Source organism: Sus scrofa, chromosome 6 (genome assembly GCF_054392235.1).
Source record: "Sus scrofa isolate SSC_HxYL_T2T_F1_AM1 chromosome 6, Sscrofa_HxYL_maternal_Yorkshire_Landrace_v2.0, whole genome shotgun sequence".
NCBI lineage: Eukaryota > Metazoa > Chordata > Mammalia > Artiodactyla > Suidae > Sus > Sus scrofa.
Window position 1 is genome coordinate 21231020 of NC_139388.1, and position 25849 is coordinate 21256868.

The following is a 25849-nucleotide window of genomic DNA, read 5'->3' on the forward strand; positions in this document are numbered from 1 at the left end:
CGGCCGGGCCGGGTCGGACCGCCAGACGCGCGGGGCCGCTCTCCTGCGGTCTGGCCAGCACGCCTCAGCTGACCCAGGGAGGGCGCTCTGCTTCCTACCACCCTACTCGGCGTTAGGGGTGGGGGCTCCCAGAGCCCAGCCCCTGGCCCGACCCCTGAACCTGAGAGGAGGGGCCTCCTAGACCCTCTGATTTGCTGGAACTGACCGGCCTCTGACTGCTCAGCTCGCTCTTTGAAGAGGTGTCCCCCGGAGCTTAATTTTGGGCCAACTTGGGAAGGGGCCCCGGGGACTCTGACTCGTCCAGACCGCGAAGGGCAAGGAGCTCCACTGGGTCTAGTGCGCTGACCGCTGACCCAGAGACTATCCGTTGCTGGGAGGTCCAGAGTTGCTGCAGACAGAGCAACGGGCAGAGAGGTCAGGGCCCAGAGCGATCTGTGAAATGGGCACACGGAGGGTGGGAGTTCCGGGACGTTCCAGGTAGCTGTCAGAGCGCGGCGAGCCGGCAAGCAGCGTGGTCTGGATGGGTAGTCTTTTGCTACCTCGCTGCCGGGCCCCGCCCCAAACCCCGCCCCGAGGCGGTGCTAATCCGGGCCCCGCCCCCGGGAGAGCACTTCCGGCGCAGCGGAATTCCGGGTGCGGCGCGATTGCTGGCTGACCCGCCGTGTTGTCGTGGAGGGGGGCCCCATGAGTACGGCGCCCCTGGTGGGCTACAGCAGCAGTGGCTCCGAGGATGAGGCCGAGGCCGAGGCCAAGGCCGGGACCCGGGCCCAGCCGGGGGCTAGAGGCCGCAGTCGGTGAGGAGCGAGGAAGTCTTATGGGGAGAGTATGAGATAGCTCCCGGAGCTCCGGGGCCGGACCATAGGGTTCGGGGCTGCTCGAAAGGGAAGAAAAAGGGGCAGTGCGGGGAAGGAGGATCCAGAGGACAGCCCTGGACAAAGCCCCAGAGTACCCCCGCCTGGCTCGGACAAGGTTAGGAGGCAGGAAATGTGAGTTCGGGTCCAGTCTCTGCCGCTGGTCCACTGTCTCCTGGCGCGCATCACTGTACCACACTTGGTCAGTTTCCTTTTTTGGAGAGTGTTTTCATTCATCCATTAAATATTCATTGAGATCCTCTCTGTGCCAGGCTCTGGACTGGGGACTCCGCAGTGAGCGACACCATCGAAGTCTTCTACTTTGTGGAGCTTCCATTCATAGTTGCCAGGCCTGCTGTTTGTTGAGTACTTTACAAAACGAATGTCGGTTCATCTCACAGCAGCCCTATCGGTGGAAGTACGCTTTAGAGATGAGAAAACTGAGGCCCCCAAAGGGCCCCTGACTTGCCCAAGACTACAGAGCCACTCCAACTCAGGCTTGTCCAGTTAAGGCTTGTGACTTCTAAACCACATGTTGCAGCCTGCGGGGTTGTTGGGGTTGTTTCCCTGCTGAGGTCTGCCTCCTGGAGTTGTTGGGAGCCCCCCACAATGAGACAGTACTAGGGAAAGAGCGGTGTGGTTATCTAGAAACTGCTTACAGCACCTGGTGAGAAATAGACAAGCAGAGTCACCTGGTCCAAGGGGTTACAACTTTCATCGAGTGTACAGAGGAAGAGAATGCCAGGAGGCTAAATGTGCTTGTTTTCTTTTCTCTTGCAGGGGCCAGAGCCCTCTTTCCAGCCAGAGGTTGCCAGTACCCGAGAGCGTGCTGCACATGTTCCCGGGCACGGAGGAGGGGCCTGCAGATGACAGTGCAAAACATGGGGGCCGGGTGCGCACATTCCCCCACGAGCGGGGCAACTGGGCCACCCATGTCTACATACCTTGTAAGTAATGCGGGAGAGGTGGGTAGCTGACACTCTTGATGGGAGGGAGCTGGCCCCCACCTGGAGGAAGAAGTCAGAAACCCCTGACTTTGGTGGTGGGAAAAAGATTAACTCAAGAGAGAGAGAGAACAAGTTTCAAGAATTAGGGAATATTTCCGTTAACTTGGTTTCAGTTTGGAATTTGTTGCCTAAAATATTTTTACTAACCCTATGTATACTGTTCTCCCTGCTTGTGAGACCAAGGGAGGGTCTAGGTCAGAGTGCAGCTGTAGCTGGTTCTTCTAAGAGGGCTGTAGGTGTGCTGGCTTCGAGTCTTACCCCACCCTAGCCCTAATGAGTGAATGGCAGGCAGAAAACGCCCAGGCTTCAGAGTCTGACCTCGCTCTACTACCCACTATGGGTGCTCTTTAGTAAGTTATTGGACTTCTAAGGGCCTCAGTTTCTTCGTCTCTAAAATGGGGATAGTAGTAATTACTATCGTCTAGGACTTTTGTGAAGATTAACTTAGATAATCTATGTCAAGTTCTTAGCACAATACACAGAGAAGATGGTAGCTCTTATTAGTTTGTGTTAGATAAATTCTTGGGACCTCTATTTCCCCATCCACAGAATGGGAATGATTTTTCCATACTACCTACTCCACGGGGCGTTTGGGCGAGTAACTTTTTTTTTTTTTTACACAGCCGCACCCACATTGTATGGAAGTCCCCAAGCTAGGGGTCAGATCAGAGCTACAGCTGCCAGCCTATGCCACAGCCACAGCAATGCCAAATCCAAGCCACATCTGTGATGTATACTGCAGCTTGAGGCACCACCAGATCCCCAACCCGCCAAGCGAGGCCTGGGATCAAACCTGCATCCTGATGGATACCAGTCAGGTTTATTTCCACCAAGCCACAAGGGGAACTCCTTGAGTAATCTGTTAGGTGTGAGCAGACTATTAACCAAGCAGCTCTGGTCACATGTTAGGTAAAAAAATAAATAAGTAAATCTATGAACATACAGTGGTGGTCCTTATCACATTCTTTGTCTTTTTTTTTTTTTTTTTTTTTTGTCTTTTTGTCTTTTTGCTTTTTCTAAGGCCGCAGCCGCGGCACATGGAGGTTCCCAGGCTAGGGGTTGAATCAGAGCTGTAGCTGCCGGCCTATGCCAGAGCCACAGCAACGCGGGATCCGAGCCATGTCTGCCACCTACACAACAGCTCACGGCAACGCCGGATCCTTAACCCAATGAGCAAGGTCGGGGATCGAACCTGCAACCTCATGGTTCCTAGTCAGATTCATGAGCCACTGAGCCACAACAGGAACTCCCACATTCTCTGTCTTTATGAACAATTAGGAACATCCTAAATGTCTATCAGGAGACTCTAAATATCTAATAAATAAGTCTGATTATTATTATTTCTTTATTTTATTTTATTTATTTATTTTTTTTTTTTTTTTTTTTTTGTCTTTTTGCTATTTTTTGGGCCGCTCCCACAGCATGTGGAGGTTCCCAGGCTAGGGGTCCAATCGGAGCTGTAGCCGCTGGCCTACACCAGAGCCACAGCAGCGCAGGATCCGAGCCGTGTCTGCAACCTACACCACAGCTCACAGCAATGCCGGATCATTAACCCACTGAGCGAGGGCAGGGACCGAACCCGCAACCTCATGGTTCCTAGTCAGATTCGTTAACCACTGCGCCACGACGGGAACTCCCATAAGTCTGATTATTAAAGAAATGCCCTGTTTCTGATTATGGGTTACTATGGTTACTATACTCATGAGCTTGACATCTGTAATGAGAGCACTTCCAACATGGAGTGTTATGTGGAGAAAGCCAGTGGAAGAACTGCTACGCCCTCATCTTCTAACAAAATATGTACATTATGGGAGTACCCATCGTGGCGCAGCAGAAACGAATCTGACTAGGAACCATGAGGTCGCAGGTTCGATCAGTGGGTTAAGGATCCAGCATTGCCGTGAGCTGTGGTGTAGGTCACAGACGTGGCTCAGATCCTGTGTTGCTGTGGCTGTGGTGTAGGCCGGCGGCTGTAGCTCTGATTGGACCCCTAGCCTGGGAACCTCCATATGCCGCAGGTAGGGCCCTAAAAAGCAAAAAAAAAATATATATATATATATATGTATATATACATTAGTACATGCCCTGAGAAAAGGCTGGGGAAAGAAGCATCATGTTTGATGGTCTTTATCTCTAGGGTAGTGGTCTTGAAAGTGGGCTGCACGTGCCCAGGGGAGAGATCAAGGTCATCCCTGAGAAAGAAAAGTATGGAAAATTTCAAATGTATTTTTCGTCATCTCATCTTTAAAAATTTCTGTTCTTCATAGTGTACATTTTATAACATATAATTTTGCACTGTAGCACAGGTTTATAATTTATAAACAAATAACAGGAGGTCCCATCATGGTTTAGCGGTAATGAACCTGACCAGAATCCATGAGGATGCAGGTTTGATCCCTGGCCTCGCTCAGTGGGTTAAGGATTTGGCATTGCCATGAGCTGTGGTGCTCGTCGCAGACACAGCTTGGATCCCACATTGCTGTGGCATAAGTCGGCCGCTGTAGCTCCTGTTTGCCCCCTACCCTGGGAACCTCCATATCCTGCAGGAGTGGCCCTAAAAAAAACGAAAACAAAAAGCCCCCACACATTTACTGCAGGTGTGTGCACCAGCTTGTTTGACTAATGGCCGTGTGATAGCAGTAGTTTGGTGACCACTGCTGTAGGTGATGGGATTTCAGGGGCCCCTCCTTTCTCTACTATGTATTTCTTCTTCTTTCTTTCACAGCTGCACCTGCAGCAGCAGCTCACAGCAACACCAGATCCTTAGCCCACTGAGCGAGGCCAAGGATCGAACCCACATCCTCATGGATACTAGTCGGGTTGCTAACCCCCCGAGCCACAATGGGAATTCCCAATTTCTTCTTCTTTTCTTTTTACTTGAATTCTTTTCAAAGAGCATATGTGTGTTACTTTATAAACAGAAATACATATTAAAATATTATTATAGACATAGGCTTCTCTCAAAGTAACTTTCGCCTAAAACCCAGAATAGCAAAAGCCTTTCTCTGCCTTTTGGGCTTCTTCATCCAGCCATGGTGCCCTGGCTAAGAGGATGGTGCACCCTCTCCATTCTCCCCCCACCCCCCAGATGAAGCCAGGGAGGAGTTCCTGGACCTGCTTGACGTCCTGCTTCCCCACGCCCAGACATATGTCCCCCGGCTGGTAAGGATGGAGGCGTTCCACCTCAGCCTGTCCCAGAGTGTGGTTCTGCGCCACCACTGGATCCTCCCCTTCGTGCAGGTGCTGAAGGACCGCGTGGCCTCCTTCCAGAGGTGAGTGCTGAGCGCTTCCCTCTCTCACCTCCCGCCCTCCATGGCTCTTCTTCCTCCTGAGCTCCTGGGGGTGGGCCTGTGGGCGACATTACCCCTTCAAGCAGGCCAGACCCAAAGGTCAGCACACCCAGCATCTCCCAGAGCCCCTGCCCTGCACTCCATCCTGTGTGACCTCGGGCCTGCCACGTAAGCTCTGGAAGCTTCTGAGCCTAACCTGTGTGCCTCAGAGGGGACCTGTGAGAGTGAATGAGGTCAAGCGTGCCCTCAGCATGACACCTGAAGAAGGATCAGAGCTCGACCCCGCTTCTGGTTTTATCTGCCAGCCTAGGCCGTTTTTCCTTTAACTATTTCATACCTCTTCTTCCTACCAGAAATGCCTTTCCTCCTAGACTGGGCCAGACTGAAGCCCCGCTCCTTCACGGAGGCCCTCTCAGCTGGCATCTCCCCCAGAATCCTTCCGTCGTCGCAGGGACCATGGCATCCTGTGGCTGTTTACACCCAGTGCTCCCTCCTCTCAACCCCGCATCCAGCCATCCCCACGTCCCACCTCTCGCTGGGAGCCCAGGTTCCTGCAAGCCCGGGAATGCGGTTTCTCTCTGAATTAGTCCGTGTCTTTTTTCCAGGGGCTTTGATCACAGTAGGCATCAAATAGATGTTCGCTGAATGATTGAGCAGGAGAGAGGGAGCCGAGAAATCCACCTCGGATCCTCTGAATGTTGATTCTGGAGGGAGCCTAAGAAGCCATCCAGGCGGTGACTTTCTTACCCTGGTCTTATCTGCAGAGTCCTTTCTTCAAACGAGATGTTACATAGATTCCCAGTGTGCGAGAAAGATAAAAACAGGTCTTCTAGCCCAAGCCACGCCCTCGCAGTTCGGGAGGCAGTAGGCCCACGAATTCCATAAAACTGCCCTGCGCCACTGGAGGACTGCCCAGTTCATTTCACTCTTCTCAGGGCCGGAGGGGGAGGAGATTTGCTCTAATTCAGTCAGTCAGCCAGAGAATCAGGACTGAAACTCATCTCTCCACCTAATCCAGCCCCCAATTCCCTTTTTATTGAGTCACATATATTAGTCAAGACTCTTTTGATCACACATGCCAGAAACCCAACCAAAAGTGGCTTAGGCTGGTGTGACTAAAATGTCTGGAGGCAGCACTGGTTTCGTGCGTGGGGCCAGGAGACGTCACGTGGCACAAAGCCCTTCCCCTCCTCGGAAGGGGGTGCTGTTCCCTGGACAGGGGTGGAAGCCAGCTGTGTTCACAGCCACATGGCGGATGGTGAAAATGACAGCAGCACACCATGTCTGGGCTGGGAAGACCGAGGACGTAAGCCCTGGTGGGGAGCCACGGCTCAGGCTCTCCGCACGCCGTGTTCTTTACCTGGGCAAGTCCCTTGCTAGGACCCCTGGAAACTTGGCCCAAGGGCCATGACCAGAGAGTTAGGTCCCCGGGGGGCATGGACGTAGCTTGTTCTCTCGCTCACTCAGGGACTGCTGAGCTAGCCCTCCCTCCTGCCGCCCTGCTGGTGCGGGGTTTCCTAGCCTGTGTCCCGTAGGGAGCCAGGCCAGGTGGCCTTTTCAGGTTTGACTGGTTGAGCCTAAGAGTTGGTACCTTTTTGGTTCTGTGGCTGTGACGGAGGGAATGCTGTGCTCCGACTGGCCAGGTCTGGGTCAAGTCCACGCCCCGGGGTGGGGGCAGGTTGACCCCCCTCCCAGCACAGAATGGGAGAGCAGTCCTCCCACAGGATCACCAGGAGCAAGGGTGCCAGGGGGGCATTCGTCAGGGATCCCCAGAGAAAGAGAACCAGTAATAGTTATATAGATATACATTAGAGGACATTTATTATAGGCATTGGCTTATGCAGTTAGGGAAGCCAGGAAGTCCACTCTCTGGACCAGGAAAGCCGGTGATATAATTCAGTTTAATTCCGAAGCCGTGAAAATCGGGGGACTGAAGGTGTAAGTCCTGATATGAGCCCAGAGCCTAAGCACCAGGGGCACCAATGTCTGAGGGTGGGGAAAAAAACAGACATCTCAGCTCCAGCAAAGAGGACACCTCTGCCTTTTTGGTCTGTTCAGGCCCTCGACAGCCTGGATGATGTCCACCCACCCACGCTGAGGAGGGCCGTTTGCTCTACTCGATTCGCCAGTTCAAACGTTAATCTTTCCAAAAACACCCTCACAGACAAATCCCAAGATAATGTTTTACCAACTCCCTGGGCATCCCTTAGCCCAGTCAAGCCGAGACATAAAATTAAGCATCACAGGTCTCTACAGCCTTATTGCCAATGTGGAGAACGTTTTGGTGGGCTGGATAGATGACCAGCTACCCCATTCCCTTAAGCCAAAGCCTAATTCAGAGCAAGGCCCTTACCCCCTTCAATTCTGTGCAGGCTGAGAGGTCAGGACGCTGCAGAAGAAAAGTTTGCAGCGAACAGAGGTTGGCTCATGAGGTTTAAGGAAAGAAACCATCTCTTTAACATAAAAGTGGTAAGTGAAGCAGCAAGTGCTGCTGTAAATGCTACTGCAAATTATCCAGGCGATCCAGCTGAGAACACGAGTGAATGTGGCTACGCTAAACCACCCATCTTCATTGTCGACAAAACAGCCTTCTATTAGAAGAGCCATCTAGGATGTTCATAGCTAGAGAGAAGGAGTCAATGCCTGGCTTCACAGTTTCAAAGCTCCAATTCAGCTGGAGATCCAGGACTAACACTCATCTCGCCACCTAACCCAGCCCGCATTTCCCTGGTTATTGAGTCCTGCCGACTCTCTCATTAGAAGCTAATACAGCTGATAACTTTAAGTTAAAGCCAATGCTCATTTGCTCTGGGGCCCTTTAGAATCATAACTCCGCCTGTGCTCTATAACTGGAACAGCAAAGCCTAGAGGACAGACAGCACATCTGTTGACGACATGGTGTACTGAGTATTTTAAGCCCACTGTTGAGACCTACTGCTCAGAAAAAAAAAGAATCCTTTCAGAATATCACTGCTCATTGTCAATGTATCCAGTCACCCAAGAGCTCTGATGGGGAAGTACGAGATCCGTATTTTTTTCAAGCTGCTAAAACAATGTCCTTGAGCCCATGGGTCAAGGAGTAACTTCAACTTTGGAGTGTTATTATTTAAGAACTACATTTTGTTCGGCTCTGGCTGCCAAACACAGTGATTCCTCTGATGGATCTGGGCAGATCAACTGAAAACCTTCTGGAAAGCATTCACCACTCTAGATACCATTAAAAACACTTGTGATTCATGGGAAGAGGTCAAAATATGAACATACACAGGAGTATGGAAGAGGTTGATTCCAACCTTCACAGTGGACTTTGAAAAGTTCAGGACCTCAGTGGAGGAAGTAACTGCAGATGTGCTGGAAGCAGCAAGAGAACGCGGTGCCTGAACATGTGACTGTATTGCTAACGGATGAGGAATGACTTCTCATGGCTGAGCAGAGAAAGAGGTTTCTTGAGATGGGATCTACTCCTGGTGAGATGCTGTGAAGACGGTTGAAATGACAAGAAAGGATTTAGAATATTACATAAACTTGGTTGATAAAGCGGTAGCAGAGTTTGAGAGGATTTTGAAACAAGTTCTACTATGGGTAAAACGTTATCAAACCACATTGCATTACATGCCCCAGAGTAATTGTTCACGAAAGGAAGAGTCAATCGATGCGGCAGACTTCATTGTTTGCCTTATTCTTGTCTTATTTGAAGAAACTGCCACCACCACCCTAATCTTCAGCAGGCACCACCTTGACCTGTCATTCGCCATCTGCATCAGGGAAGACCCCCCCACCAGCAAAGAGATTAGGAGTCACTGAAGGCTCAAATGATGGTTAGCATTTTTTAGCAAGAAAATATTTTTAAAATAAGGTATGGGCATTCCCGTTGTGGCGTAGCGGAAATGAATCTGACTAGTAACCATGAGGTTGCAGGTTCGATCCCTGGCCTCATTCCGTGGGTTAAGGATCCAGCGTTGCCGTGAGGTCTGGTGTAGGTCGCAGACGTGGCTCAGATCTGGCATTGCTGTGGCTGTGGCATAGGCCGACAGCTGTAGCTCTGATTTGACCCCTAGCCTGGGAACCTCCATGTGCTGCGAGTATGGCCCTAAATAGTGGGGAAAAAAATTTAAAAAATAAGGTCTTTACTTTTTTTTTTAATGCTTTTGCTCACTTAATAGATTACAGTATAGTGTAAACCTAACTTTTATATGTGCTAGGAAGGAAACAAATTGTGTGATTCTATTGCAGTGTTCACTTTATTGAGGCCTTCTGGATCCAAACTCCAATGTCCCCAGGTGTGCCTGTATATTCACTCACAGATGTATTCACGACAAGGAGGAATACAGTCCTCGTGTCCATAAGCCATCACGTGGTCGTGGCTGGTATTTACACCACCCTCTCCTCCCGGGCTCCGTCTTTATTCCCTTTGCCTTCAGCAAGCACCTCAGCTGGGGGAGTGACCCAAACCTTCATTCCTGAAGGGTCTGAGCCTCTACTAATCCTGCCTGGATTGGGCTGTTGTGGTTTTCCATTGAAATCACTGGGCATGGTGATACTAAAAGATGCCCAGGAGTTCCCGTCGTGGCTCAGTGGTTAACGAATCCGGCTAGGAACCATGAGGTTGTGGGTTCGATCTCTGGCCTTGCTCAGTGGGTTAACGATCTGGTGTTGCCATGAGCTGTGGTGCAGGTCGCTGACGTGGCTCGGATCCCGCATTGCTGTGGCTCTGGCGCAGGCTGGCAGCTACAGCTCCGATTTGACCCCTAGCCTGGGAACCTCCATATACCGTGGGAGAGGCCCTAGAAAAATAAAAATAAACGATGCCCTAATGGATCTGCTATATCCCACACAGCCTCTTCTTTATCTCCACTGTGGACTAGTAGACCAGTTTCCCCTTGGGAGTGAGGGCCAGTGACCCCAGCCAACTCTGTAACTCTTCTGTCTGTGGATTCAAAGGTACAAGGAGCCCAAAGTGGCAAGGCGGCAAGTCCTGACTTCCAGTTCAGCGGAACCACTATGGCTCCTGGTGGAAACACTCCTCCCTCTGGAACTGAGACCTCAGGGCTACGAGAGCATGAAATTGCAGGAACAGGAAACAAAAATTTGGCCAGTGGTTCCCTAGGGTAGTGGTAAACAGTACCACTCCCATCTCTACCCCTTGATTCCTGGCTGGGGGAGAAGCAGCACCATACGTGGATGCTGACTCAATACATATACAGATCTTCTGGGTTCTGTTCCAGAATAAAATAAAATAAAGTGAGTCACACAGAGCTTCTGGTTTCCCAATGCATTAAAAAAGTTATATTCTTACTGTAGTCTATTAAGTGTATAATGGCATTTTTTTAAAAAAAGAAAAAAGTACATACCTTATTTTTTTTAAGGCAAGAAAAAAGTACATACCTTATTTTTTTTAAGGCAAGAAACAGATTTATTATTAAGATAGGACGCTTGTGAGAGATGCAGTCAGCCAGGCATAGAAGCTCTCAGTACATACCTTATTTTTAAAATACTTTATCCTTCATCTCAAAGGGGATATTGACATACATCACTGGTACCCCAACCATTTCACTGAGGAAGAAGACCCCAGAATTTTAGTTGGATTTACTTCCCACCCTGTGACGTGCAGGTGTCTTAGCAGTAAGTCTAACAGTTGCCCCTTCCTGCTCCCTAGGTCCGGTCAGCATAATGGCGTCAATGGGCTGGACCAGTGTGACATCTGGCGGAGGGGAAAGGTGATCACACCGCCACAATAAATTAGCACAAAGGGCTGGAGAGAGGACATGCCCCTGAGGAAGGTCCGAGAAGGTGCACCGCTGGTCTGAAAGCGAACTGCTTCTGGGCATTAGGGAGCGGGATGGAGGAAAACGTATTTGTCAGGTCCGTAGCTGCAGCCCAGGAACCAGGGGACGTGTTAGTGTGCTTAAGTAATGAAACCACATCTGGAACAGCAGCTGCAGTTGGAGTCACCACTTGGGTAAGCGGGTGACCGTCCGCTGTCACTCCCCAAGCTCCACCTCTCTTCTGCGCAGACAGAGTGGGAGCTGAATGGAGATGCGGGAAGCACCACCCCTGCATTGTCAGGCCCTTGATGGTGGCCCTGATCTCTGCGGTCCCTCCAGGGATGCGGTATTGCCTTTGATTTACCATTTTCCTCGGTAGAGGCAGCTCTAATAGTTTCCACTTGGCCTTTCCCATTATAATAGCCCTCACTCCACAGGCAAGAATCAATGTGGGAATTCTGCCAGTTGCCAAGTATGTCTCTTCCAATTATACGTTCTGGAACTGCAGACGTAACCACAGGATGGGTTTGGGGCCCCACTGGGCGCACTGTGAGATGGACCTGAGCGTCACCTCCATTGCTCACCAGACCTCCATAAGCCCCTACTCTGAGCGATAAGCCCCAGTGACATCTTGGGCCACATTTTTGGAATCTGTGTCAGTTCAGAGCCAGTGTCTGGTTATTCCCTTTTCCCTAACGCACAGTTACCCTGGTCAGAAGCCATAGGTCCCTCTAGGGTAGGCTGGGAGAGAGACCAACAGCATATGTTTTTAACAACTCACCAGGCTCCTTCCCCAAGGGGACCCCACCTCACTGAAGGGCCTCTGGTCTATGAACTGACTCAGCCTGGGAATTCAGGGGCCATGACCCTCTGCCTTTATGATTCACATTAGACTGTGCTTCACCTGGCCTAGAACTTTTCTGCTTATCCAGATGAGGGAGAATTTAGTAGGCTTCCTACCTACTTCCCTGTTCCCTAGGAACAGCCAGCACCCTAGGTCTGCACAAGTCTGGCTAGGCGCGGATTGCTGCTTTGACTACTGTCCATTCCAGTAGCTGTGCGCACCTTGCAGATCCGGTGTTTCCAGCTCACTCATCGGGGGCCATCTTTTGGCTCATGTCTCAGCCATCTAACCAAACAAGCAGACCCCTTCCTAACTCCCAAGCTGCAGCATTACATGCGGGGGCTCTGCTTAGCAGGCCTCTACCAGTAAATTCCGCTTGATCCGTCTTGATCCTTCCACCATTTCCCCAAAACATTTTTTTTTTTTTCTCCTTTTCTAGGGCCGCTACCTGCAGCATATGGAGGTTCCCAGGCTAGGGGTCGAATCGGAGCTGTAGCCACTGGCCTACGCCAGAGCCACAGCAACGCGGGATCCAAGCCACGTCTGCGGATCCACACCACAGCCCACGGCAACACCGGATGCCCAACCCACTGAGCAAGGCCAGGGATCGAACCCGCAACCTCATAGCTCCCAGTCGGATTCGTTAACCACTGCGCCATGACAGGAACTCCTCCCCCACACCTTTAATATCCATTTCCACACAGCTTCCCTGGATTTCTGCTCGTATAAAGTAGGAGACTCAGGTACTTCTGGAGTGCAGTACATTTCGGCCATGTGGGTCACACATGGTACCTCACCCTTAGGGGCCTGCTGGGATGTGGGTCTAATTATAGGGCTAGAAGCAGAGAGGGGTGATGGGAGTGGATCCGGAGGGGACTCAGCATTTTCTTGGCATCCGCCTCAGGAGGAGTGGACGGTACCATCTCCTCAGGCAGTGCAGGCAATGCATTTCCTCAGGCGATCGCCTCAGATGGAGGGGAAGGTCCCTAACACTACTGGGGAGGGGACCCTCCCACTGGCAAAGAAGACTCTTCAGGATTTAAGGGCTCACTGCCCCCAGCTTCATCAAGGTCCCATCCTTTCCCTATCAGTGCCTTCACTTTAACTGTAACATCCTGTGTGGCCAAGGGGTTCAACTTGTGCTCTAATTGGGCCAGGGACCAGAGAAGGTTCTGACATTGACTCTCAGCAATTTCAGCCCTGCAGCTGCGGGGATCAGGTTCTCCTGTAGGGCACACCCAGAAACACTTAGGTCCTTTATGCTTGAGTTGGAAATTCAGCTCCCTGAGTGCATCTTTTTATTTTGCTTTTGTCCAGCAACGTTAGGAGCAACCGGCCAATGTCATAATATTCCTTAGCTTTCTGAAAATGTTTGAAAGTATCATATAGGGTCTCTTAGCTCCTTGCTCCTAATAAATGGTTGCTGAGCAGGTATGTTCACATCCCTGTGACAGTTCATGCGGGGGCCAGCAGTGTCCTCTTCACTACTGGAGACAGCAAGTTGTTGGTGTCTTTAAATTGGTCAGATTGGAGAGCAAATTCCAGAAACCCCCAAACCAATTCAGAAAACTCATCCCTCAAATTCTGTTCTTCTAGAACCGTTTTCAGTGCCAAAACCTGCATTAGGGTTCTCCAGAGAAACAGAACCAATAGGAGAGAGAGAGAGAGAGATGAGGAAATTGTAGGAATCGGGTATCGGCTGGTGCAGTTACCAAGATTGGGTCCCATAGTCTGCCCTCAGGCAGACCAGGAAAGGTGTCATTCAGCACGCTGGCGGTGGGGGGTGACTGACGTGTAGGTCCCGCTATGAGCCTAAAAGCATGAACTAGGAGCACCGATGTCCAAGGGCAGAAGACAGATGTCGCAGCTCCAGCAGGGAGAGCATGCACTTGCCCTTCTGTTCTGTTCTGGAACAGGCTGGATGATGCTCCACCACACTGGGGAGGACCGTTTGCTCCACTCAGTTCATCTATTCAAATGCTAATCTTTCCAGAAGCACCCTCACAGACACCTCAGAAACAGTATTTTACCAGCTGTCAGCATCCCTTAGTCCAGTCAAGTCAACGCATAAAATCACCATCACAGTTGGGTGCCGACTCCAGGTCCACCCCAGGACAACTGCCAGGTGCTCTACTGTTAACCAAGCCCCTGCCCATCCTCTCAGCCCTTGTCTTCCCTGGAAGGGATGCATCGGAGGCCAAAGGCTGACGGGGGAGCCAAAAGTTAACTGAATCTGTGCCCTCAGACCAGTGGTGAGATCCAAACCCGGGTGTTGTGCTCCCCCAGACAGGGGTGAGACCTTGGCCTAGCACCTGTCAAATGAGCGTTTCCTTTGATGGGATTTGTCAAGTTGGTCCAGGAAGGACAGGAAGCCAGTCTGTCCCTCTGAGATCGCCTGGTGCACCAGAGAACACAGGCACAGCCAGCCAGAGTCAGAGCACCTACCTGGCTGAATCTGATGGTCCCGGTGTAACGGATCAGAGGGGTATTTCTGCCCCATTCTCATACCGACAGAGACCCCTCACCCACCCCATGACCGGTGAGAGCAAGGGCTCTGGAATCAGGCAGGGGGAAGTTCAGACTGTGACTCACCAAATGCAGCCTCACCACGCTTCAGTTTCCATGGCTGAAAAATGGGCGTCGTTACAGCGCCTCGGAGTTGTGTGAGCGTCCCAGCCCAGCCCAGGCACACGGCAGTGTTCTTGTTGCTTAGACCAGGTTGGATTGTCTTTTTGTTTTTTTAACCTGCAAGGAAAAAACTGGCCCTTAAGTCATCCATTATCACCTAGCTGATGACTTTCTCAGTAGCAAAGCTGAGATCGTCTCAAACTGCTTATTAGAATCAACAGCACTTAAGGAAGTAAAAAATTTACTAGCATCTGAGATGTATCACCTGAACCGGGTGATTTTTAAGGTTTTGTCCAGCTCTAATATTTTAGGGTTCAGTTTACCACCTAGAGTGACAATACCAAGTATGAAATGAGTTAACTACATTTTCCAAGTGCTGGGGTTTTGTTTTTTGCTTTGTGTGTTTTTTTAGGGCCACACCCACAGCATATGGAGGTTCCCAGGCTAGGGGTCGAATCGGAGCTATAGCCGCCGGCCTATGCCACAGCCACAGCAATGCCAGCTCCAAGCCGCGTCTGCAACCTACACCACAGCTCACGGCAACACCCAGATCCTTAACCCACTGAGTGAGGCCAGGGATCGAACCCACATCCTCGTGGATACTAGTCAGATTTGTTTCCACTGAGACTTAATGGGAACTCCAAAAGTGCTGTTTTTATAATATGAACTATTTTCTCTGATTTTTTTTTTTTTAAATTATTCTTCCTGAACTGCCTTCTTCTGAATTTCAGATTCTGCTTCACTGCCGACCAGGTTAAGATTTACACCAATCAAGAGAAAACCAGGTGGGTCTCCCATCTCTTCCCTCAGTTGTTTCCAGCAGAGGATTCTTTGGAGCAAAGACTTGAGGGGGCCTTGTCCGTCCCAGTTTTCTGTTTGTTTGTATTTTAACCAGCTCTATGACTACAAAGGCAGCTGTTCCCAAATCTGAACCTTTCATTAAGAAAAATAACCCAGGGAGCACAGGAGGAGGAGCAGAGGTAGAAAACAACATCCTGGTTTAGTGGGAAAATCCTGAGACACAAAGAAAACCTGGGCGCCTGCCCAGCTCCGTCTCCAGTTTAACACTGAGCTCATCCTTCAACCTCTGTGACCTTCCATTTCCAAGCTGTCACGTGCCTGCCCTGAAGCATCCATCCTTGGGCAGTTGTGAGGCTCAAGTGAACCAAGTTTTTTATTTTTATTTATTTATTTTATTTTATCTTATTATTATTTTTCTGGGGGGGTGGTCTTTTTGCCCTTTCTAGGGCCGCTCCCTTGGAATATGGAGGTTCCCAGGCTAGGAGTCTATTCGGAGCTGTAGCCACTGGCCTACGCCACAGCCACAGCAACGCGGGATCCGAGCCACAGCTGACACCTACACCACAGCTCACAGCAACACCAGATCCTTGACCCACTGAGCAAGGCCAGGGATCAAACCCACAACCTCATGGTTCCTAGTCAGATTTGTTAACCACTGAGCCACGACAGGAACTCCATCAAGTGAACCAAGTTTTAAAAATGCATTCAAGTATGAGATGAACATAAGAAGAAACTGTTATTATCAAGGCTTCAAAGCAAGCCTCCCTGTCGGATCCACTTCCTGAGCTGCTTTCTGCTCTCAGCGCCTCTGAGAGAAGGGTTCATTCATTCATTCTAACAAGCTTGTTAGAAAAGAGACTTTAAAACTATGGTGTGATAAGATAGGCAGCCTGGAGCAGGTGGGCCTAGAGGGCCCTAGGAAGGTGGCCTTTGCCGGTGACCTGAGGATTGGAAGGCATCAGCCTTGGGAAGAGCTGCCGCAAGAGCCTCTGAGCAGAGGACACAGCCTCGGCGGTGACCGTGAGGGGAAAGAGCCTGGCGTGCTTGAGAAAGCCAGTGAAGCAGAACCCAGGGAGCACGTGGGAGAGCAGGCGAAGATGAGTCGGGCAGGGGTAGCTCCTGCAGGGCCTTCAAGGTCCAGGTAGGGAGTTTGGATTTTCAGTGTCACGGATGCCATTGGAGGGATTCGAGCAGAGGCGAGACATGGCCCATTTTATGTTTGGAAATGTCACTCTGGCCCAATCGTGTCTGTCTGTGGCTACAGTGGAGAAAAGATGTACAGGAGAGAGGCTGGATGCCCGAGGAGCAGAGAGGAGACCAGTGTTGCCGCCCAGGGGAGGGGCCAGTGGTGGCCTGGCTTAGGAGAGTCAAGAAGCAGACACATTCCCAGTACACTGGGGGAATGAGCTGGAACTACCAGTGGGTGGATCTCTGCAAAGTAGAGGGAAGGATCAACGTAGACTCCCGCGTTTGAACCACCGGGTTAAGTAGACAGCCCCGTTTTCTATGTTGGGAAACACCTGTGGGAGGAAACGCAGTTCCGCTTTGTGCCTGTTGGGTTTTGCCACCTCTGACACCCCAGGTAGACATGCTCATACCCAGTCGGGTCAACAGGAGAGGTGCCAACCAGAGAGAAATTCCAGAGCCATGGGTCTCTGTGATACTGAAAGCAGGGCCAGGTGGGATCAGCCTGCTGAGGGTGCAGATGGAGCTGGCAACAGGGCTGAGGATTGGGCTCTGCAGCCTGGACCACTTAGAGGTTGGAAGGAAGAGAGGGCGGCCGCAGAGTTCCCTTGTGGTGCAGCAGGGTAAGGATCCAGCCTGGTCACTGCAGCAGCTCAGGTTGCTTCTGTGGCGCAGGTTCGATCCCTGACCTGAGAACTTCCATATGCTGCAGGTGCAACCAAAAGTGGGGGGCGGGGCACAGAGACTGAACAGAAGGCCAGAGGTGGGGTCACACCGGGACTGTGTTGTGGAGGGTATCTTGGAAGCCAAGAGAAAAAAGGGTTTCAAGGAGGGAGGAGTCACGTGTGTCTGATCCCGCCCAGCGGCCAGGGTGACGACAGAGAGGTGTCTGCCAAGTTCAGTACCTCGTGGGTGGCTGGCAGCTCTGGCGGGAGCAGTTCCCATGAGGTGGGCAGAAGATGGGGGGAGGCATGAGAGACAGTAGAGGGAGACAAGTCATGGGAACAAGGAGAATGGGGTGGGGCTGCCTACAGGTGTGGGTTCGAGGCTGGGTTTGTGAAGATGAGAGGGTGTTGATGGGAGGGAGCCAGCGCCAGAGAGCCAGGCACCGGAGAGAGGTCCAGCAGGGGAGGGATGACGGCAGCCTGGGCACAGGGAGTGGGGGTTTGGACTGGCCAGCGGAGGATGAGGACAGTCCTGCAAGGCCTCCTAGACCCTGTGGGGGGGGGGGGAGAGGGGAAGAGTTGAGGGAGGGGGGAAGAGCCAGCTCAGAGCAGAAAAGGGAACTGAACCCGTGGCTTTCTGTCTGTCACATCCTCTGCCCGCCTCCCCCTGCAAATGCTCTCTCTTCCCAGAGGCTGCATCTCATGCCCAAGTTGTTTCCACCTCTGCCTCCCCCTAGGACCTTTGTTGGGCTCGAGGTCACCTCAGGGCACGCCCAGTTCCTAGATCTGGTTTCAGAAGTAGACAAGGTCATGGAGGAGTTTGACCTCACCACCTTCTACCAGGTAAGCAGCAGCGTCTTTTCTCCTCTATTGATGCATCTCTAATGGGCAGTAAACCAGCCTTAAAGAAACCCCTGTTAGAGGCAAACCAAAGAGCCCCACGGGACATCCCCGTGGGGAGTGTCCCTTTGGCCAGTCCTCAGAGGACACACACCCCTGGGGAGCTGAGGGTCTGAGGTGTGGTCAGATGCAGGCCACCCAAAGTCCAGCATTTCTTAGAAATCTTCTGTCTTCAATATGCATGAGATTTATGCCTTCTACTCTATGATATATCCATGTTTATTTTTATAATTTTATGAAGTAGTTTTTCCCAGTATTTTTAGTGACATTGGCATCCCAGGTAGAGCTGTCTCTTCATATACCTTCCTGCGCCTTGCCCCGTGCCCTCCAGGGGAGCTTGAACTCCAAGGTGAAAGGCTTCAAAGAGCCATAGGTTTTACTTGAGGTATTCTTTCAAAATCATGCTGAGATATAGAAGTATGATTTTGAATGGAGATAATTTATAGTTTTAGCATAATTTTAGGCATTTTAGGTTTTGTTCATTTCATCTTAAAAGTATGCCAGGAGTTCCCGTCGTGGCGCAGTGGTTAACGAATCCGACTAGGAACCATGAGGTTGCGGGTTCGGTCCCTGCCCTTGCTCAGTGGGTTAACGATCCGGCGTTGCCGTGAGCTGTGGTGAAGGTTGCAGACCTGGCTCGGATCCTGCGTTGCTGTGGCTCTGGCGTAGGCCGGTGGCTACAGCTCCGATTCAACCCCTAGCCTGGGAACCTCCATATGCCGCGGGAGCGGCCCAAGAAATAGCCAAAACAACAACAACAACAAAAGACAAAAGACAAAAAAAAAAAAAAAGTATGCCATTTATTGGAATGTTTTAGACCAAAAAATAATCAGAGCCTGTGTCCTCTTCCATGCCCCAGATTTTTTTGTTGAACTAATTTTATTATTATTATTATTATTTTTTGTCTTTTTTGTTTTGTTTTGTTTTTTGTTGTTGTTGTTGTTGCTATTTCTTGGGCCGCTCCCGCGGCATATGGAGGTTCCCAGGCTAGGGGTTGAATCGGAGCTGTAGCCACCGGCCTACGCCAGAGCCACAGCAACGCGGGATCCGAGCCAGGTCTGCAACCTTCACCACAGCTCACGGCAACGCCGGATCGTTAACCCACTGAGCAAGGGCAGGGACTGAACCCGCAACCTCATGGTTCCTAGTCGGATTCGTTAACCACTGCGCCACGACAGGAACTCCTATTATTATTTTTTAATAGTTATTTCCCCAATACAGTTTTTTTCTACTGTACAGCATGGTGACCCAGTTACACATACACATTCTGTTTTTGCACATTATCATGCTCCATCATAAGTGACGAGACATAGTTCCCAGTGCTACACAGCAGAATCTCATTGCTAATCCATTCCAAAGGCAATAGTTTGTATCTATTAACCCCAAGCTCCCCAATCACCCCACTCCCTCCCCTTCCCCCACCCCCTTGACAACCACAAGTCTATTCTGCAAGTCCATGATTTTCTTTTCTGTAGAAAGGTTCATTTGTGCATTATGTTAGATTCCAGATATAAGTGGTATCATATGGTATTTGTCTTTCTCTTTCTGACTTACTTCCCTCAGGATGAGAGTCTCTAGTTCCATCCTTGTTGCTGCAAATGGCATTTTTTGTTCTTTTTATGGCTGAGTAGTATTCCATTGTGTATATATACCACATCTTCCTAATCCAATCATCTGTCAATGGACATTTGGGTTGTTTCCATGTCTTGGCTATTGTGACTAAAGCTGCAATGAACATGCGGGTGCATGTGTCTTTTTTTAAGGAAAGTTTTGTCTGGATATACACCCAAGAGTGGGACTGCTGAGTCATGGTAGTTCTATGTATAGATTTCTAAGGTATCTCCATACTGATTCCATAGTGGTTGTACCAGCTTGCATTCCCACCAACAGTGCAGGAGGGTTCGTGCCCCAGATTTAATGACTCTCTGTGATATCCAAAGGAGAGCCTGTGACAGCAGGACTGTCTCAGTCAGCTCAGGCTGCCAGAACCAAATACCCTAGACTGGATGACTTAAGCAATAGAAATATATTTTCTCACAACTTCTGGAGCCTAGAAGTCCAAGACCAAGGTGCCTTCATGGCCATTTTCTGGTGAGGGCTCTGTCCCCAGCTTGTAGATGGCCACCTTCTCACCGTGTCCTCCCATGATGGAAGGAGCCAGGAAGCACTTTGCCCTCTCATAAGGGCACAAATCCCATCTCGAGGGCCCCCCTTCATGACCTCATCTACGCCTAATTACCTCCCAAAGGCCCCTTCTCCAAGTACCGTCACATTTGGGGTTAAGACTCCAACACGACTGTGGGGGGACATAATTCAGTCCATAGAAAGGACCCACCCAGGGTAGTTTTCTATCTATGGCAGGTGCTTGGGATCCACACGGAGGAGCTGGTCTCCCATGGGCCTCCCGGGGCTCTGGCCGGGATATCGTGACAGCTCTGTCACAGAACTGCTGTCATAGCTGGACGGGTCATGGCAACCAGGTGACGGTCTGCCTCCCTGCTTGCTGTTCCTCTGCAGGACCCCTCGTTCCACGTCAGTCTCGCCTGGTGTGTGGGTGATGCACGTCTCCAGCTGGAAGGGCGGTGCCTGCAGGAACTACAGGTGAATCCCCAGTGCCGGAGCACAGAAGGGGCTAAACCCCAGAGGTGATGCTGCAGAAGGTGGCGGGGGCGAGGTGGGTGGGGCGCTGACGGGCCCTGGGGGTTAAGCACACCAACCTGGATCCCTGGGAAATAACTGCCATGGCCAGAGACCCAGGGTGTGACCTGCAGCTCAGAGTGTACACCCAGACCAGCAGCAGGCAGCACCTGGCAGCCGATTGTAATGCTCGCTCTCTAGCCCCACCCCAGACCTAAGAAACCAGAATTTGTCTGCACAATAAAATTTGAGAAGCCCCACCCTACAACATGATCTGAGAGGATGCTGCAGGCCTCCTCTGAGGTCCTTGCCCCTCACCCAGAGGTCAGAGGCTTGGGTGCCCACAGGGCCCGGCAGGCGCTGGCAGTGAGAGAAGCATGCTGGGAGTGAGGCACATCTGCCCTCACAGCCTTTCTCACATCGTGATAAGGAAGAGAGTGCCCTCGGGGAGCTACTACTCACCTCTGGTGGGGGACACGGTGGGGACTTGCCGTGCAGGAATGTGGACCTCATGTCACAAGCTCTTCTATTTTTCAAGAGAAGCCAGAAATCTAGATCTTTTTTTTAATGTGTAATCCCCCTATTTTCAAATGTTGGCAACCAATAAGCATTTTCTAAGAAAACAGTTTTGCAAGCCAAACCAAACATGTGCAGGCCAGATACGGCCCACAGGCCATCATCAAGTAGCCATCCCTGCTCATCCCTGGGGGTGACAAGGAGCTCCGGTCTCGGGCTCCAGCCTGGTTTTATTGACTCCGATCTGGGGCTGTGAGCGTCCATTTCCTCACCTGTGAAGTTGGGATGATAGGACCCACCCCACAAGATTTCTGAGCTGATTAGACAAGGAGACCCGGAGAGCCTGGAGCCTGCGTGGGCCTCGGCCTCCCGAGCGGTGCCCAAGCTCTGAAGGATTCCCGTCGGCTGGCTTTGTTTGCAGTGCCCTCTGAGTCCCCGATTCCCCTTAATGTGACTGTCCTCTCCTGGCTCCTGGTTTCAGGAAATCGTGGATGCGTTTGAAGACTCCGAGATGCTGCTGCGTATGCACGCAGAGCAGATCCGCTGCAAGTCTGGGAACAAATTCTTCTCGATGCCTTTGAAGTGAGCATCGGAGGTCCTCATGGTCCTGGGCTCCTCTGCAGCCAGGCAGAGATGGAGGAACCTACTCAGATCGACAGGGGTGCCGCCAGCCCCCCTGCTGGGAGGCTTGGCTGGAGGTGGGGCTGCTCCTGCTCCTCCTGGTAGCTGGTGCTCTCCTGGCACTCTCGGGTTACTTGTCAGGTTGCTGCTGCATTTCGGTCATTCCCAGAAATCACCGGTAGAGGGCAGCCTGGGCTTCCTAGCTCTAAGTCTGCAGTTGTTAAGCAAACAAAACAAAACAAAAAATGGGGGCCACGTGGTGAGCCCACCCATACTCAGCCAGAATCCCCGTGTGGTTCCTCCAACAAATTGCCCCTCCCCCACACCCCCTTGGGCAGTTTGCCTTTTGATGCCATCGGGCCCAGACCAGGATTTTTTAAGCCATCACGCCCTGGCTCATCTCTGCTCAAGCCTGACATCGGGTACTTCCGCAGGGCCTATCACCCAGTGTCGCTTTTATTTATTTACTTTCGTCTCACCCCCTCCAATGCCAGCAGAGGCCATTTCAGGGCCAAGGCCCAGGGTGCTAATTTGTGGTTTAGCATCAGTTTTCTCCATTCCTTCCTCCCACTCGCTCCCAGCCAGGTGCCTGGGGAGACTTGAGCAGATGTTTCATCTTGGCCTGGCTGGTGGCTTTAAGCCAGGCCTCCAACGCTTCGTGACCTCTGGCTCCCATCAGCTGTGGAGGCAGAGGTGTCTTCGCCAGGTGGAGTTCTCTTTCTGCTGCGTCTAGCTGCCTGCTGTGGCCTGCAGGCTGTCCAAGGAGACACAGGGTGCGAGGTGGGGGACACGGGGTTTCTGTTTTGCTTCAAGCCCTCACCAGAGCAAAGGACCAGTCGAAGAAGACATACTTTTATGTTGTAGTTTTTAATTATGTTAAGAAATAAAAATTGCAACGTTTATTTTGAATTTTGTTTTGGACTTGGACTGCTTCTGTTCAGCTAGGTGCAAAGTTGACTTTGCTCTGCGCCCACCTTCTCCAGCCTGCCTCAGGCTTTGGAGGGACTCTCGGAAGTCTCTGTTACAATTTCAGAGGTGGCCATGAGGGGCCTTAATGATGTCTCAGCACAGGGTGTCACCCAGCCTGCCAGGACTGCTCGCCAGAGGGCTGCACACACCACCTGGGCACGTGGCAGGGGCTGGTGTAAGCACAGACAGTTAGACCCAATCCTGCTGTAACCCTCTCCAGGACCCTCTCATCTTCTCCTCCCCAGAACCCCCTGGAAAGTAAACTGGGTAGGAACAGTTATTCTGCTTTTCCAGAAGAGCAGGTTCAGTGACTTGCCTGGGCTCACATAAGAAATCAGGTAAAGCCTCTAACTTCCATGCTGCCCTTTGCAGCCTGCCTCCGGCTCCTGGTCAGGCCTGCTCTCCCCTGCCCCACCCGCACCCCCACCTCGCCAGGGAAAGGTGTGGGAAAGTGGGGCTCTGGCTCCCACTCTGCCTCCTGCGTCTCTGTGCTTCCTGACGAAAGCTCCCAACCACTGTGCTGAAAGACCCAGAAATTCACATTCTGTGCCTTCTTCCCCGACTCCTCCGCATCAAGCTGCTGATTCAACTAGGACTGGCTGGTCGGTTCTTCCGGCTTTTGAGGTCACACTGGAGAGGGAGCGAGCATCCTTCCTAGCAAATCCGATGTGCAGCCAGGACTTACTGACACCTGCCCTGTGCCAGCCCCTGACCTGGGCACTTGGGGTGAATCAGACTCCTCCAGCCCCTGGATGCTCACAATGGGGGGACGGAAGGAGTGCAGAGAAGAATCCCCATCCCCGGCTTTGCACTTCGCCGACTGAGAGGTGCGAGCCATGCCACTGGCTTCCTGCAGGTTCCAACTTGAGGATGGAGGCCGTCCTCCAACAAGGCAGCTTGTGGGGACACAGACCACCTGATCTTCCTCTTCAGGGATGCGGAGGGAGCCTCCCTCTTGGGCACTTGGTCCATCCGGGAGGGGAGCCCTGGACCATGTGGCACCACCATTAACAAACCAGGCCCACTGACCGGCCGGTCCCCTGGGGGAGGATGTGGCGCGGATGGAATTAGAGCGAGCGCAGCCACTTTGAGAAATGGGCCAAGATCAATAACCGGCTCTTCAAGGGAGAATGGAAGGTGGTGATAGAGGAAGGAAGCTGGAGATTCACCGAGAGGGGCGGCGGGGGGCAGGCGGGCCGGGCGGCAGGGCTTGGCGGGCGCCCAGACACTGAGTGCGCCGCTGGAGAGGGCGCGCTCCCGGCGCCGCACTGACAGTGCAGAGCGGCTGGGGCTCTTCCATAAGAGGAGATGTGCTCCCGAGACAGGAGGCAAGACCAGAGCAGGCTGGGGTCCACCCCTCAGCAGGCAGGCGAGGAATAAAGACAGCTCTCCAGGGGGATTTTATCACGCCAGGGAGGGTGCAAAGTCAACACATCTGGCCTCGGTGTCCTCAGATGTTCCCTGCAGGGCAGGGAAATCATCACCTCACGGTGGCCTGTTTGGCCCCTTTCCACCTGGCGCTCTCTCCACACGCCTCTCCAGACCACCCCGGCTTTGTTTCCAAGGAAGAGGGGAATTACCGTGGCTTGTGTGGCTGGTTTGTTTATTCCCTATCTTGGTAGGAGCCTGAGGGGCCTGCGGGGGGCGGGGCAGGGGAGGCCTCTGGGCCTGGTTCCAACCCATGGCATCTTTCCTCAACAAGGGACCCTGGTCGCTACCTGAGCCAGAAGCTGCCTTTTATGCACGAGGAGACGAACCCAGAGCGGAGATAACTTGCTCAAGGTGCCCAGTAAATTCGTGCTGTGCAGGAACCCGTGGCCCAGCTTTAGATCCAGCGCTGTTTGTATAACCTCTCACACCACAGCAGGCTCTCAGAATGAAACTGTGCTGTGAAATGAGGTGTCTGGGCTTTAATTCAAAAGACTCCAGGAAAAAAGAAAGGGTGGGGGAGGATAAAGGCTGGAGGAAAAGATAGAGGCAAGATGTGGGTCGTGTTGAAAGCTGGGCCACTGAGGGCTGGCGTTCACAGGCTCAGTCCCACCCATCCCCCGCAGGACCCGCAGAACCGCAGGCCCCTGTGATGGATGCAGGTCCAAACCCACTTTGAAGCCCTGAGGTACCTGCAGAGCCCAAAGCCAGGTCCTGGGAGCTTCGAGGTCTGGTCACAAGGGACGTTGTTTCTTTAAGGTAGGATTTAGCCCAAGACAGGAACCTCCAACAGAGAAAACAATGATAGCCTTGTCTGACCACAGGCTCTCAGAGCAGTGCTCAGGGTTCCTGGGCTCCTGTCTTTGCTCGGTACCCCTAAACTCAAACTCCTTTTTTTTTTTGGGTCTTTTCTGGGGCGGCACCCACAGCATATGGAGGTTCCCAGGCTAGGGGTCTAATAGGAGTTGTAGCCACCGGCCTACACCACAGCCACAGCAACCTGGCATCCGAGCCGCATCTGTAACCTACACCACAGCTCACAGCAACACCAGATCCTTAACCCACTGAGCAAGGCCTGGGATTGGACCCACAACCTCATGGTTCCTAGTCAGATTCATTAACCACTGAGCCACAACAGGAACTCTTCAAACCTTTTTTTAAATTGGCCGATTGTGAATAAATACTGTGAAAAATTGCAGTGCATTCAGCTGCAATTTTCCTGTCATCCATTTCTTTCTTTCTTTTTTTTTTTTTTTTTTGGCACATCCACAGTATATGGCATATGGAAGTTCCTGGGACAGGGATTGAACTTCCTCCATAGCAGCAACCCAAGCCATTGCAGTGACAACACCAGATCTTAACCTGCTGCACCACAAAGGAACTTTTTTTTTTTTTTTTTTTTTTTTTTTTTGTCTTTTTAGGGCCACACCTCCGGCATAGGGAGGTTCCCAGGCTAGGGGTCTAATTGGAGCTGTTGCCTCCAGCCTACACCACAGCCACAGCCACGCCAGATCCAAGCCGCATCTGCGACCTACACCACAGCTCACGGCAATGCCGGATTCTTAACCCACTGAACAAGGCCAGGGATCAAACCCTCAACCTCGTGGTTCCTAGTCAGATTCATTTCCACTGCACCATAACGGAACTCCCCCTGTTGTCCATTTCTGAGGGCCACTATATGTTTCCCAAAAGGAAATTTCAAAGTAAAGAATTTAGAAATCCATTTCCCCAGTGAGGGACCC

At 51.7% G+C, this 25849-nt stretch overlaps 3 protein-coding genes across 18 annotated transcripts in view; 1 reads left to right on the forward strand and 2 right to left on the reverse strand.

Moving 5' to 3' along the window:
- The window catches only part of CNGB1 (cyclic nucleotide gated channel subunit beta 1), a 139955-nt gene that overhangs the window by 100348 nt on the left and 13758 nt on the right, over positions 1-25849 (reverse strand). Inside the window, exon 3 of the mRNA XM_084959766.1 lies at positions 14350-14502. The gene's annotated coding sequence lies outside the window, so the exon portion shown is untranslated. The remainder of the gene's footprint in view (positions 1-14349; positions 14503-25849) is intronic.
- The window catches only part of ZNF319 (zinc finger protein 319), a 49678-nt gene that overhangs the window by 6220 nt on the left and 17609 nt on the right, over positions 1-25849 (reverse strand). For all 3 annotated transcript variants that reach the window (XM_084959810.1, XM_084959809.1, XM_021093943.2), the window contains exon 3: positions 14350-14502. The gene's annotated coding sequence lies outside the window, so the exon portion shown is untranslated. The remainder of the gene's footprint in view (positions 1-14349; positions 14503-25849) is intronic.
- On the forward strand, positions 610-22619 carry USB1 (U6 snRNA biogenesis phosphodiesterase 1). Of its 14 annotated transcripts, none has more exons than XR_014804865.1 (7): positions 610-794; positions 1632-1798; positions 4947-5130; positions 10805-15170; positions 17774-17879; positions 20454-20537; positions 21571-22619. XR_014804865.1 is itself a non-coding variant. In XM_084958230.1 (7 exons), the coding sequence occupies exons 2-7, from the start codon at positions 1687-1689 to the stop codon at positions 21668-21670; spliced, it is 684 nt and encodes a 227-aa protein (XP_084814356.1). In that variant the 5' UTR covers positions 610-1053; positions 1632-1686; the 3' UTR covers positions 21671-22619.

Coding starts and splice junctions, on each gene's coding strand:
- USB1 (XM_084958225.1), top strand. CDS start 685: ATGAGTACGGCGCCCCTGGTGGGCTACAGCAGCAGTGGCTCCGAGGAT. Junction 795..1,631: donor GGGGCTAGAGGCCGCAGTCG/GTGAGGAGCGAG, acceptor TTTCTCTTGCAG/GGGCCAGAGCCCTCTTTCCA. Junction 15,171..17,773: donor ACCAATCAAGAGAAAACCAG/GTGGGTCTCCCA, acceptor GCCTCCCCCTAG/GACCTTTGTTGGGCTCGAGG.